This window comes from Cervus canadensis, chromosome 28 (assembly GCF_019320065.1).
Source record: "Cervus canadensis isolate Bull #8, Minnesota chromosome 28, ASM1932006v1, whole genome shotgun sequence".
NCBI classification, from domain to species: Eukaryota; Metazoa; Chordata; class Mammalia; order Artiodactyla; family Cervidae; genus Cervus; species Cervus canadensis.
Window position 1 is genome coordinate 42,738,446 of NC_057413.1, and position 15,054 is coordinate 42,753,499.

General features: G+C 43.1%; 1 protein-coding gene across 1 annotated transcript in view; it reads left to right on the forward strand.

The window, feature by feature from the left end:
- Positions 1-15,054, forward strand: part of CMTR1 (cap methyltransferase 1) — a 53,033-nt gene that overhangs the window by 5,038 nt on the left and 32,941 nt on the right. The window contains exons 3-8 of the mRNA XM_043449196.1: positions 7,397-7,548; positions 9,034-9,192; positions 12,022-12,114; positions 13,550-13,621; positions 14,698-14,792; positions 14,927-14,999. Of these exons, the coding sequence (XP_043305131.1) occupies positions 7,397-7,548; positions 9,034-9,192; positions 12,022-12,114; positions 13,550-13,621; positions 14,698-14,792; positions 14,927-14,999 (644 nt within the window). The remainder of the gene's footprint in view (positions 1-7,396; positions 7,549-9,033; positions 9,193-12,021; positions 12,115-13,549; positions 13,622-14,697; positions 14,793-14,926; positions 15,000-15,054) is intronic.

A 15,054-nucleotide genomic window follows, 5' to 3' on the forward strand; every position in this document is an offset into this window, starting at 1 on the left:
TTCTCTCAGACATCCCCTGGACAGTGTGCTCTGGTAGTTTTCTGTCTTCCCCAGAAACTGCATATCCCCTGAGAGCTCTCTGTGGCTTTCCTGTTCAAGACACTGCATTAAAGCAGGTGTGTTTCCTCTACAACTGCTTCTACCTGGACATACTGTTGAATAGATGATTGAAAAATGCTCTTTAGGGAGTTCAGATAGAAAAAACAAAAAATCAGTAGTTGTTGTTTCTGTCTGCCTGGGCCTTGTTTGTGCTTCTTTTGCTAGATCAATGTGGTGACTCATTAATAGGTCTATTTAGTTTAATCAGTTTGTTTATTTTGCATTATTGACAGGGTAGCTGCATTGCCAGTCTGAGACTGACGTCTGACCAGACTAAAGAAGAAAAGGGATGTTGTTGTCATGACCACTGGGTCATCGTGTGTTGAGTATTTTGAGAGGAGTTTGAAGGCATTTTCAAGCCTAAATAAACTTGGAAATTAAGCAAAGAGGGGCAGATGGCAGTCATTTTGTTCTTATCCTGGATAAGTTGGTCTAGACCCCAAGACAATTTCCTTTTCTCCTCAGCTGCTCATCTTGTGTGGGCTCCCAGCCCTCCCATAGTGTGTTGTTCTGGAAGTTGCTGGGCCCCTTCAGCCGAAAGTGCCTTCCCCTCCACCAGGTTTAATTCTTCCCTAAATAGGCTATTTCCCCTGAAACACCATCGTTTTCCTGTCAGCCCAGATTCATGACCTTAATCAAAAACTTCCTTTATCGGTATCTGTTTAAATTGCTCTAACGAGTTACCATTTGTCTGGCATGAAGGAGAAATTGAGTCTTTAAACAGGAGTGAGTGTATTCCACAGCAGTTGTTAGGCAGGATGTGATGTTTATTGAAGTACGTAATTTATTCTTCTGCATCCGTGTGCTGCTCACCTTGACCATTAGTGTTGGAGCTGTCCCTCCTTGTGTGTTGTCCCTGTCATTTTTAATCCTGACATGTTTGACCTGCTGTTATATTATGAAAAATTCTGTCAGTAGCTGGGAAACCTCTGATTCTTCTCTAAAATAAACCTCTTGTCTTTAAAATGATTTAAGAGTAATGATTTCTATCAGGTAGAGAAGAAATCATAAGTGAAATGCGGAAGAATGTCTTGGGCTCTTGGGTAGGTTTTAGAAGGGAAGCTCCTGGGGAGTAAATGGGAATGCCACCCAGCTTTGGCAAGTTCTTAATGAAACTCATGATTTTAATAGACCGACCTTATTACTCCTGTTAATTTATATCCTCATTATAAGATTGTCTGATCAATATTTGCCAAATTCTTACCAGTCTTGGGTGGCTAAACTTCCTCTTTAGCTCCTGCTGCAGCCGAGACAGGTGTCTTCTTTTCATCTGAAAAGAGTGGCCCCAGAGACCCAGGGGTGAAAATGAGTAGTGGCCGTGGCAGTTTGTGGACATCAAGACTGTTCCAGGGCACTTGGCTTTAATGGTGTCAGGCTAAGAACAGGCTTTAAATAGCACATGAAATAGAGAAATAAGGCTTATCTGCTAATCTAGCACACTTCTCCATCTCACAAAGAAAAGCCTAGTTGGATATTTTAGCTCCCCTCAACCTCATTCTCAGACCCTGGGCGGGACAGCTGTACTCTAGGTGACACCTTGGAAAGAGGAATGGTGTGGAAAGATCTTTGTGCTAGAGTCCAGGAATATTGCACCCGAGCCACCACGGATTTGCCCAGTGAGCCCTGCACCCAAATTTGGTTCTCCCTGTCATTTTGGCCCAAAAATGTTATGAAGACAAAACAAAAGATCTCTCTCTCTTTGGGATCTGAGGGTGGCAGGAGCCCTGCATGCCCGGGAATGGTAATCATACTGTTGATGGGTGCCCACTGATGGATCCTTAAGCAAACCTAACAGCCTGGCAGCTCCCTAGAGCTGGACCAAGGGCACATTGTCTTGTGAGAAGGATACCAAGCTTTCCTCACCTTTATATAGATAGATGTGTGTGTCTCCAGATGGCTGGTGAAAGAAATAACAACTGATGTAACATTGTAGCTTCTAGGCTAGCGGGTCCCAGGATCCCTGGGCTTCCCTGAGAAACTTGAGGGCTGTGCGCAGAGAGCTGCCCCTCCTGAGCTGTACAGATTAGAGGCAGGGAAGCAGCCGAGGAGAAAGACGCTGCCCTTGGGAAGCTCAGCGCTTCAGCGTGTGGGAGCTCTGCTGGGCGCACATCTCTCCTCTGCATGGGCGATGAGCGGCCCAGGCTTAGTCTTGAGCTGCTCAGGTCTTTCCCCTCATATCTGCTGCCCTCTGAAGATTACTCTGGAAACAAATTCTGCACAAGGCTTATTGAATGAGACTTTATTTCCTTATCGTTTTTTTTCTTTAACCCTAATTTTGAAACTAATAATATATTCTTATTTCTTACACAGAAAATGCAGAAAAGGCAAGACAGAAAATAAATATCACCATACCTCTCAGTTTCCATGGTTACTCATTGTTAACGTTCTGGGTCTTTCCTTCTGAGTAGCACTCTGTGATGTGTGCTGCATTGGCCCACGTAAGCATGTCGGCTCCTTGTTGAGGGAATTGGAGAGTTACCTTAAGAGGACGAAGGCCGATCTGGTGCCTCTCATTCAGGGATTTTCTCAGCCAACATTCCTCCTCAGAATCCAGACTTTTGGTTTTAAGTTTATTCTAATTTTTTCACACATGCTCACCTGCTTTTCTTTTGCAGAATGTTATATATACTTAAAAATGCATGTTTATCTTAGCTGTTGGATTTTTAAGCTCTCTGGGAGTAGGATTGATACTTTTGGATAGTACTCCATTGTATACAACATGGGCCGTTTATAAAAACAGGTCCTGAACCAAAGTTGTTGTCTGATCTATTAAACAGTATAAGGTGTCCTTTTTTGGCCTTCTGGGGTACAGGGTGCTAAAGAGTAGTTCAAGGGGAACACAGTTCTCTGTTAGGATATAGGTATTCCATCTTCATGCTTAAATTTTTTGTTGAACCTTAAAAAACTTTTTTAAGACTTCATTTTATTTTTTTTTTTAGAGCAGGTTGTTTCACAACAAAATTGAAAGTAGAAAGGACCTCCTACACCCCCGCCCCTGTGTGTACAGCCTCCTCCATTACCAACATCTCTCTCAGGAGTGCTATTTGTTACAATTGATGAACCAGTGCTGACACAACTTTATGGTTCACTTTTGATGTTGTACACTCTGTATTTGAACAAATACTAGATTGGTGCAAACGTAATTGCAGTTTTTGTATTGTTGAAATTTGCCATTTGATACTGGAGTACATTCTTAACAAATGTGATATTATACATCATTTTAATGCACATTTCTCGCTTTTTTTTTTTTTTTTGCTAATGTCTTTTTACTTGCTGTTTATCTTTACTTTTTGGACTATGGAAATGATGTTAGACAAAAAGCAAATTCGAGCTATTTTCTTGAGTCTGAAGTCATAAAGCAATGGAGACAATGCGCAACATCATCAACACATTTGGCCTAGAAACTGCTAGTGAATGTACAATGCAGTGGTGGTTCAAGAAGTTTTGCAAAGGAGACAAGAGCCCTGAAGATGAGGATCATAGTGGCTGGCCATTGAAAGTTGATAACGACCACCTGAGAATGGTCATCAAAGCTGATCCTGTTACAGCTACACAGGTTGTCAAAGAACCTAGCGTCTGCCATTCTGTCTTCATTTGGTATTTGAAGCAAATTGGAAAAGTACAAAAAGTCAGTAAGTGAGTGCCTCATGAGCTGACTGCAAATCAAAAAAATTGTCATTTTGAAGTGTCGTCTTCTCTTATTCTATGCAACAGCAATGAACATTTCTTGATCAGATTGTGATGTGTGACGAAAAATGGATTTTATGTGACAGCAATAACCAACTCAGTGGTTGGACTGAGAAGCTCTAAAGCACTTCCCAAAGCCAAACTTGTACCAGAAAAAATCTCATAGTCACTGTTTGGTGGTCTGCTGCCCATCTGATCCACTACAGCTTTCTGAATCCCAGTGAAACCATTACGTCTGAGAAGTATGCTCAGCAAATCGATGAGATGCACTGAAAACTGCAACGCTTGTAATTAGTATTGGTCAACAGAAGGGGCCCGATGCTTCACCACGACACCTGACCATATGTCACACAACCAGTGATTCAAAAGTTGAACAAATTGAGCTACTGAGTTTTGCCTCATCCACCATACCCCTTCTTTAAGCTGTCAATGACTTTTTGCAGGGAAAATGCTTCCACAACCAGTGGGAGGCAGAAAATGCTTTGCAAGAGTTTGTTGAACCCCAAAGCATGGATTTTTATGCTACAGGAATAAACCAACTTCTCAATGGCAAAAATGTGTTGGTTGTAATGGTTCTTATTTTGATGAATAAAGATGTGTCTGAGCCTCGTTAATAACGGTTTTAAAATTCATAATCCAATACCACAATCATTTTTGCCCCAACCTAATATATAATGGCATGTATCCTTCCCTGTATTTCTGAGGGCTGGTTGTCTTACACCACGTGTTTGAGGCATTGTAAGAAGGAATGTCCTAAGGGCTTGTACACTCAGTAGATGCTAGGCAAAGATGACAACTGGGTGCCAGTTCTTTAAATTCACTATAGTGAGTATCTAGTTCATTGGTTTTAATGCAAAGCCTCAGTTCAAGTGTTAGAGACAGAAGGTTAATTGTGGCACAGTCCTTGCTTCCTAGGAGTGACTGTGTCCAGTGGGGTGGCATGTGGTAACTAGCTCTCAGGCAGTGTGATGAATGCTGTGCCGACAGTGTGAATACTGGTGCTACTGGAGCTCCGTGGAAGGGAAAGTCAGGCCTGGGTGCTAGGGAAGACTGCGCGGTTTTCTGAATGTCAACCCTTTGCGACTCTGTGTTTTCACAGGGAGATGGATGGATCAGTGCAGACCGGCTTTAGAATTAGAATGTAATTCTCAAGTTATGAATACCTGTATAAAGCCCATTTTGGGTATATAGAGAATTTTTTTAAATGGCTGTCTTTTGTGCCTTTCCTCAAATACTTCCCACAAGCAGCCAAACTTTGAGTCAACATCTCTTCTCAAGGACCTCCTTTCTTTCTTAAAAGAATTGTGCTATGTTGCTAAGTTAGGGTTTTTTTTTTTTTTTTTCCTTAACATTTATTTAAAATTTTGATAGCTAATACAGTGACATGGTTCATAAATAAAAAAATATAAAAAGATAGCTACTATAAACTCTAGTAATATAAAAATAGAAGTCAGGCTTCACTTTTTCCACTTGTTCCAAGTAATCATTTTGGTATTCTTTCACTGTGCCTCAACCCCACATGTGTGGCTAGTCACTTTTATTGGTCTTGTATATCTTGCCTTCCAAAAGCTCTTTTTGTAATTACAAGAAATAAAAATTTTATTCTATTTTATTCTTACTGTCCTTTTTGAGAACATGAAAGTTAGGATGCCATGCTCATGAATATGGTCTCAGTCTTCTGTTATCCAGTTGACAACGTGTCTTGGTGGTCTCATCATTTCAATACATAGAGTGGAGGTTCCCAAGTTTTCTTGGTTCTTGACAGTCTTAGAGTTGCTTTAACTTTTTTCACTATGCCCTTAAAATACCAAAAGAAATACCTAACAGGTTTGTTAAGTATTTAGGTCTAAATAGCAAGCATTTATATCCTAATAACTACGAGATGTTTGCAAGAATAATATTCATAAATTGAAGAAATTAAAAAATTTTTATTGTGGGCTGCACTGGATCGTTGTTGCTGCATGCAGGCTTTCTCTAGTTGTGACGAGTAGGAGCTGCTCTTCCTTGCGATGAGAGGGCTTTCCCTGCAGTGGCTTGCCTTGCTGCAGAGCACTGGCTCTGGGAGGAAGGGGCTTAGTTTTCCGGCACCATGTGGAATTCTCCCAGATCAGAAATTGAACCTGTGACCCCTGCATTGACAGAGGGAGTCTTATCTACTGTTCCACCAAAGAAGTCCCCAGAATTTTATTCTTAAATAAGCATAGTTGCCTATTAATGAGATTTGTATACTTTTGAGCATGGTACAGCTTCTTTAACCTTGGGATCAGATTGAACACTACCACTGTCATTTCATGTTCTGCATTCCTCCTGGCTTGCAGTTTATACCATTTTCAGTGGGAATATGCAGAAATTGTTTACCAGATTTTTTTTTCTTTGTTCACTTTGTGCACCATGGAGGATCTTCATTCCCTGATCAGGAGTCGAACCCCTGCCCCCTGCAGTGGAAGCCTGGAGTCTTAACCACTGGACCACCAAAGTAGTCCCCTGTTTAACTGATCTTTGAGATAGAATTTATTTCCAAATTTGGGTGGGTTTGCCTAAGAAACTACCTGAATAAAACTATATTGGGTTGAGATATCTTTTTCTGTTTTTTGGCCATGCCATGCAGCTTGCTGGATCTTAGTTCCCTGACCAGGGATCGAACCTGGCAATGAAAGCACTGAGTCCTGACTACTAGATTGCCAGAGAATTCCTTAAAATCTTCTAAGAGGTTCACATATCTATCAAAGAGAAGGAAAGATGCAGTTATAGTGATTATCTAGACTGTGGCTTTTCCCACCTTTGGCCAGGAGACAGGTAACCCACCACTTCTAGTAGCTGCTAAGGTGGGTCTTATTTGGAGTCTTTGGGCAACAAAATTGCTGACAAATGATGCTAACTGGCTGGACTCACCCAGGCCGGCAGCTCCCTGCTGGAGCCTTCAGTTGCGGCTCCTCTTTTCCCTGCCTCAGTGCGGCTGCTTGAACCCCCGTCTTCCCTGTCTTCCCTCTCTTCCTCCTCTTTCTTTCCTATCCCCACCTCCCCCTTCACTTCTTCCCTTCTCTTCCCCCACTTTCACTCTGTGAGCCAGCTCTTCTCTGGGGCTGTGCTGTAGCCACCCGCCCCCCCGCCAAAAGTTTGACGGACCATGAAAACAGGAAGCTAGGAGGTAGACAATCGCAAACTATGATAGATAGTCCCCATGATAGAATTGTTGAAAATGAAAACAGGTATCAGTGTTTGGAAACTGATGTTCAACTAATAAATAGCAGAAATAATAATCTCATCGTTAATAAATTTTTTATTTGACAATGTGCTCCCAAATAACATTTTTTCACTTAATCTTCAAACATTTCTATGAGGAAGGTATTGTCATCCCAGTTTTGTAAGAGATGGGAAAGGAAGACATATTTTGAACTCCCATTGTGTGTCAGATACCCTTAGGAAACTTCAGTGGCCTTGCCCAAGATTACACAGTTTGTAAGAGGTAGAGAATACATTTGACCTGGGTCACTTAATGAACTTTGTGTGTGCAATGCATGTACCGAACACTAGTTGTATAAATGAAACTTTTTTAGAGGCTATATTGTGCCATAAACACACCAAAACATTTTCTTTTTTTCTTTTCCAGCATCTGCTACAAGCCTAAGTGGGTCTGACAGCGAGACTGAGGGGAAGCAACGCAGCTCGGACTCTTTCGACGATGCATTCAAGGCAGACTCTCTTGTGGAGGGAACTTCCTCTCGCTACTCCATGTATAACAGTGTGTCCCAGAGGCTCATGGTATGTCAGCGCTTGGGTTGGGTTTCTAAAGCTCTACCAGCAGAAGGAGAGGAGGGAAGCCATGTTGGCAGGAGAAGCAGCAAAGCGAGGGTGTAAGTTTTCCCTCTGCTTACCAGCTGCTGTAGTTCAGCAGAGAGCGCGTAACCCCTTCTTGATACACGTATCACATTTGAATCATCCATGGGAAGCGGCTGTTCAGACCTGCTTCTCCTGTCCAGAGCTGGGGCGGCCTTTGGTCTCCTTAGTAGTGAGTTCTTATGAGCATGTGTGAGCACGTGGATGTGTGTTGGTGGGTAAGGAGGCTTCATGCTGAGATTTTTGCTCTAGTGAGTGATCTTTAAAAAAATGACTAAAATCCTGCTCACTCCCAGATTCCTAAAATAAATGGGAGTAGAGCTGTCTTCTATGTTAACTTCCAAAAGAGGGCCCAGTTTTCCTTTCCACCTTCAGTACCCTGTTGATATACCACAGGAGGAAGGTGGAAGAAAAGACTTGCTTACTTCTCTTATCAGACTTCAGTATATGTGCAAAGGTCAGGGAAATCCAAGTTTGTCTTCTGTCTAGCTTCGCGAATATTACAGTTGACGTCTCCGTTTTCTGTTGGAGTCATTTAAGAATGAGAACTGCTACTTCTGAAGTCCCAGTCAGGATTCTGATTTGGGGGCCAAAAGCTTGGGGGAAGTGGGAGATGGGAAGGTTGGTGACTCGGACTCTGACCTGGGGAAAGGTCTGTGGCTACTGTGGGAATTCCATCCAGCCGCTGAGCCCGTAGTGCCCCTTCCACAGGGAATACAGGCCTCTAGAGGGACAGGGCTTTAGGGCTGGGGTTCTTTTATTGGACAAGGGTATGTGGGTTTGGGGTTTTAGGGATATGTAACTGGGCCCAGGACGCTAGTGTAAGCTTTTTAGTTAGTTGTGACATTTAAACAGATGTTTCTGTCCTGTCTTACAGTACCTTCCATACCTCAGTTTTACATGAAGTGATTTTTCAGTTAATCTCTTGATTAAGTGGGCTCCTTCAAGCCCTCATTGTCCTTCCCTAGTAAGGCCATTTGACTGGTTAAGGGTAAGGTTTAGAAGTTGCCGCTGGAAGCAGTTCCATTTTAAATTATGTTCTCTTTATCAGCTCTGCTCTAGATCTACTTCTCACTTAATCAGATAAATTAGCTGGAAGGGTAGTTGTGCAAATGTCCAGTGAGATTCATTATGTACTCCTGGTGCCTTTAATTACAGCTATGAGGTCCCTTCTCATTTATCCAACTTGTGGTTGCCCTAGACTTTTCACCCCCAGAATAGACAGCCACAGGGCTCACAATCAAACTGCAGTTATTAGGCTAGAAGGAAAACTTTAGGCCTTACTCATTTATATTTCTCACAATTTAATACAGTGTCTGACACAGTAGAAGGACTGAATAAATGTTTATTTATGTAAGTGCTCCACTTCTGTTTGCTTATATAAATGCACCATTTACGTCTCTTTTTCAGGCCAAGATGGGCTTCAAGGAAGGTGAAGGATTGGGTAAATACAGCCAGGGTCGGAAGGACATCGTTGAGGCCTCTAATCAGAAAGGTCGACGAGGCTTGGGTCTGACACTGCAAGGCTTTGACCAAGAGCTGAATGTGAACTGGCGAGATGAGCCAGAGGTACCTCGTATGGGGAGGAGACGGGAAGGCCATTTATGTCTTTATGAAACCATATTAACAAACTAGAAGTCCCCAGAGGCAGTATGATCAGGGTGGTTAGTGGGGATTGGAACTAGTTTCTTACATGGACGATATGGGGGTGTTCAAAATGGAAAAGAGGAGCCTAGGGGAGATACAGTGGGCTATGGATTTGTTTCCTGTTGCTTTGTATAAGACTGGGTCTAAGACCAGTGGGTAGAAGATACAGAAAGGCAGAGTGTCTCCACAAAGAACTTGAATAAATAGATACAGCTTTTCACCAGTGATGAACATGCCTGAGGAGGTAGTGAGCTCCCTCTGCTGAAAGGATTCATGTGAGCCAAATGAGGACCACTCTCCCATTGTGTGAGTAACTGGATCAGGTACCCTCCAAGGTCCTTGCACCTCCTCAAGTTTATGATATCCTGATTTTAAATAGGTGTTTGTTTATGCCAAATAGCTTTTCTCTTGTGGGTTTATTCTGCTTATCTCCTTGAGTGTGAGTTTGTTTTAATCCTGAATATCTAAAGAGATTCCCTCTGATGGTACAGATAATGTTGAAATTTTTTTTTTGAAAGTTTATTTTTATTGATTTACTTATGCCCTACTTTATTCCACAGAGGATTTGAAGTGAGTATAATAAAAGTATCTAAAAATAATGATAAAATGTTACCATTATAGAGTTGAAACTAGAGAAAATGAAATACAAATGTCTAGCCTTCCATATAGTTGCTTAAGTTGAGCTTCAAATGTTGCTCTGAACTCTGGAAAATGGATATTTTGTCTCCCTGTTGTTCCAGTTCAGCAAAGAAGTTCTGTGAACCTGTGCATGATAAAAGCCTAATAAAGTGTCAGAGTAAGATGCTAACAAACCAGGAGTTGATGGATTCTGAGAGTGTTCCTGCTGTGTTGCCTTGTAGTCATAAGGAGATGCGACAATGCAAAATAGGCAAATACTGATCACTGGGGCTAGATGTAGGTTTATGCCTCCGAACTCCTTGGTATTTTCCATGTCCTCATTTATCTAGAGTGGGTGAAAAGTCCCTACCCTCCCAATAGGGCAGAATTAGAACTAACTTTGCTAAACTTGGAATCTGAAATTTGCTCATAAAATCTGTTTTTAATAGAGACAGGCTATTGAAAAAAAGGGGGTTTTTTTTGACCCTGTTACATGGCTTGTGAGATCTTAGTTCCCTGACTGGGGATTAAACCCTGGCCATGCCAATGAAAGCGCCAAGTCTTAACCACTAGGGAATTCCATGAATAATTTTTTTTGAGGCAAGGCTGACCTAATCACCATTTACCATAATTCACTTTTTCTTCTTAAAGATATTCTTTTGGTTAAGAGTTTGCCTCAACTATTTGTTGGTGGCCACTTCTTTCTGTTTGTTTTTGTTTTAAAATTTAAATCAGTTTGCTTATTTTTGACCATGCCAGCTCATGTGGGATCTTAGTTTCCCAACTAGGAATCAAACCTGTGCCCCCTACAGTGGAAGCACAGTGTCTTAACCACTGGATCACCAGGGAAGTCCCACTTCTTTAAGGCAGTTGAGTCTGGGTGGCCTGAGGTGAACGTCCGGTTCCTGGAGGCACTGCATGGAGAATGCTCAGTGGCACTGCTGTCCAGGAATATGGAGTGCAAGGTGTGGAGCTTCAGACAGAGTGCACTTTGTGGTAGCCGTAATGGTCAGACTTCCATGGGGAGGTTGAATCTGCTATTCCTCTCCAAAGGAGCATCCATACTGTGTATGAGCTTCTTTGTAGAGGTTATCATTCACAACTTTTATACCTAAACGGACCGGCTTTGACCAACAAGAGAAGCCATGATTCATTGCTAGATTCATTGACAAAAGTTTTCAGTAATTTTTCTTTTAAACTTTTTCTCTGTTGATGGTAGTTGGCTTGCCCTCAAGACCTTGCATTGAGATACCATTTTATGCTTTTCAGAGCATGTAATATTACCTTTAATCTCATTGCTTCAATTCGCAATGGTGAATCTCTTCTCCACACTTGCTTGGAGGGAAAATGTTGAGCTGCCAATGCAGGTTAGCCACCGATTTAGGTTTTTTTTTTTTGTTTTTTTTGTTTTTTCGATTTAGGTTTTATAATCGTTGTCTCTTCAGCCCTGTGAACTTAGTTCTGGATGCACGTTAGAATCACCTGGTGACCTCTAAAAATGTCCTTATACCCAGTCCCCACTTGAGACCAGCAGAATCATATACTCTGAGGGGGGGGCCCAGGCATTAGTACTTTTTAAAAGGTCTGCAGATGATGCTAAGTGTGGCCAGGATGAAAACCACTGTTTTAGCTTGGTGAGGAAAGTAACTGAAAAATTCAGAGGAAGCAGCACTAGAGAAGCCAGTTTCTACTGTGTCTTGCAATAAAAGGCATCAGGAAGTGAGGCTCGTTGCACTGTCTTCCTGATGTAATTACCTTGTAGACTTGTGTTCTTCTCTGCGTCCCCACTGCTCTGATTATAGGCCACCTGCATTAAGGATCATGTCTTTTTACCTCTGTGTACTGAGCACTTAGTCCGCAGTAGGTGTTCATCAAATAATATTGGAACAAATGAAAGAAACTTTGAAAGTTGGAGAAGTTTCTTAGAATTCAAACCAGAATTGGCCCTGGCCTTTAGAAGTTGAACTTCAGAATCCTGGCTCGGTTCTTAGATCTGACACTCCCACTGGCCTCAGCATCCTGGACACTTCTCACTCTGAGCCCCTCGATCGTTTTGGGGAAAGCCCTGGTGAGTTGGGGCATGGCCCTGAGGGTCTGCCTTACCTGACTTACTTGCCTCTCTTTTGTTTGTAGCCCAGTGCCTGCGAGCAGGTGTCATGGTTCCCAGAATGTACCACTGAAATTCCTGACACTCAGGAAATGAGCGATTGGATGGTTGTGGGGAAGGTAGGCATTCAGGAAAATGTACTCTGAATTCTTGACACTTCTGACATTTCTCCTCCTCAAATCAGGTGTGTGTATCTGTATACTTACAGTTTAAGAAAAGTGTGAATCTGAGCTTTCTGGCAGGAATAAAGCTGCATCAAGAGGGTGTCAGGAGCTTCATGAATATACCCCTGGGAGATGTGGCACACAGGGCTTTTTTCCTCCTAGTCATTTACCTTGCAAGGCAGCACAAAATGCATAACTTCTGTCTTCCTCTTGGATGCTTTTTAGAGAAGCTTATTATACACCTGTATATATTCTGGTCACTGCTGGGCACTGTTCCAGGTAGATAAAAAGGACTACCTCTGTCCTCAGAAAAGAATGAGGGAGTTGTTACTAAAGGAATTTGTTTATTCTCTTTCTGTAAAATTGTAAGAGTTAAGTATATATAGTTTTACCAGATTAGCATGTTCCAGAGAGCAGTTCTCAAAGTGTAGGGACTTCCAGGAATCTCCATGACCCTTTCAGAGGGTCTCCAAGGCAGTTATTTTCATGATTCTGACAAGTTATTTGCCTTTTTCATTCTCATTCTCTTACAAGTGTCCTGTGAAGTCTTCCAGAAGCTATGACATGTGATATCACATGTTGAGTGCACATGTGGACAGGAGAATCTCACTGTCTTGTAGTAAGCTGGATGCTGAGAGCTTTGCAAAAATGGAACACAGTGCCACTCTTCTCAATCTTTTTTTTTGGAATATAGTTTTCATACACGTTTATTTATATTAATATAACATTCATTTAAACTGAACTAGTAAATATTTACATCTCGGTTTTAACTTATATTAAGGTATATAAACACACACACACACGCAAATATACACATCTATCTCCCACAGAAGCAAAAGCTGTTTGGGATCCTCAGTGATCTTACAGAGTGTAAAACCTGAGAATACCGAGTTTGAGCACCACTGATTTAGAGGCAGCCTCACTCATACATGACGCTGAACTCTCATCCCCGTGAGGCTCCCACACCCTTGTTTTCTGTGACGCTGCCAAGTCAGTGCCTGAGGTCCTGCCTTCATACTCATCACGGAGCAAGAGGCTTCCTGGTTGAAGGACAGCCTCTGTCATTTGGGGTGTTCCCAAATGCCCCCCATCCTTCTGCCCCCACGCTCTAGGGACAGACAGCTTGGGTGTCTCCTCCCTGTTTGCTTTTCTCAGCCTCAGTGTTCACGAGTCTTGTATCCATATGGTGCTTTCGGGGGAGCCCCAGGGGGCTGCTCCTTCTCGCGGCTGTCTGGAGCTGAGCCGGAGGGATTTAGGCTTTTCCATTCCCCGTCCCTCAGGGGTTGACATTCTCTGGCAGGGACTGCTCTGCTCACTCAGAACCCTGGTTCCCCCCCCCCCCCGATGGGGTCACATGTGGTCATTACGGGTTGTTTTCTTCTCCCTGCAGAGAAAGATGATTATTGAAGATGAAACAGAGTTTTGTGGGGAAGGCCTGCTTCGCAGCGTGTTGAAGTGTAAGGTAAGGCCTCGTGGCTAGAGCTGGTGCTGAAGATTTTGTATGAGTGTTGTGCTGGGCTTTTCTTGTTCTTTTGAGTTGGTTGTGGGGAAGCTGAAATTTAGCTAAGATTTTTTTCCTGGAGAGCAGATGTCAGTCTGGCGTGTTTCTGTGAGACGTCTTTTTTCCTGGTGACTCCCCTGCCCCGCAGTGTTGTTCTGTCCCTGTGGTCAGTAGCCAGGAAGGGAACCACTTAATTTCAGTGGGTGGGTTCGTCGTAATCCTGAAGCGGGGCTGGCATAGTGAAAGATTTAATCATTCTTCAGTATCAGAGCTGAATTTAAATCCTAGTTTTGCAGCTTTTTTTTTCTTTCTTTGCTGAGTGACTTTGGACCATTTGCTTTAGCTTCTCCGAGTTTCCTTATCTTTAAATTGGGAAGAAAAAAATACTCAGTGTTGTTGTGAGAGTTAAAAGAGATAGTTGGTGTTACTCTCCCCTTGATGTCTTCTGTCCTGACCTGACTTTGGTCAGGAGGTGCATTCCCTAGGGCAGGGTGAGCCAGGGAAACTGAGGAGAAAATGAGTTGGAGAAGAAGCAAGGCCTGAGACAAGCCTCACAGAGCTTATTTTTCGGTAGAGTGTTGGAACTATCCTCAGGTAAAGTGAGGCTTTCTTTTTCCAGAGAGAATTAGAGGAAAGAGAAGGGTTCCCTGCTGTGAGGTAGGTGCCCTCAGAAAAGCCTCATCTTGGTTTGCCTGCCTTCTTTCTGGGTACACCCTTCATAACAAAACTCTAGTCCCTGCCAAGTTGCTGCTGGAGTGGAGAAGCAGGCTGGCGGTGAGGGTTAGCAGTGCCAGTAGGATTAATACCACTTACCACGTGGCAGGCACGTGCTTGCTTCCCTTTTATTTTGTACCATTTTACAAGTGAGGTAGTTGAGAGGCAGAGTGATCGAGCTGCCTGTCTGGGGTCACATGTCTGATCATTTCAGAGTTGGGATGCAGCAGAGGCCTAGCTCTTCAGAGGGCTGTGAATCCGGCTCATCAAGCTCCATCCCCGAGGGTGATGCTCACCTTGTGGTTCTGATTCTCTCCGGGCAGAGTGTGTTTGATGTCCTGGATGGGGAGGAGATGCGGCGAGCTCGGACCCGGGCCAATCCCTACGAGATGATCCGAGGAGTCTTCTTCCTCAACAGGTTTGCTGGCATTCCACCCCCCACCCCCTCCCACCCCCCCCCACCAATGTGTAGTGGTCGATGTTTCCTTTTGAGCCTCCACCCTCCCATCTGTCTGTAACTGAGGTGTGCTTTTCTGTCTTGCTTTGTTGCAGGGCAGCAATGAAGATGGCTAACATGGATTTTGTGTTCGATCGCATGTTTACAAATCCAAGGGACTCTTATGGGGTGAGAACAAGATTTTGCTTCTGAATTCATAGTGCTAAATAGGCTTCAGCTTCAG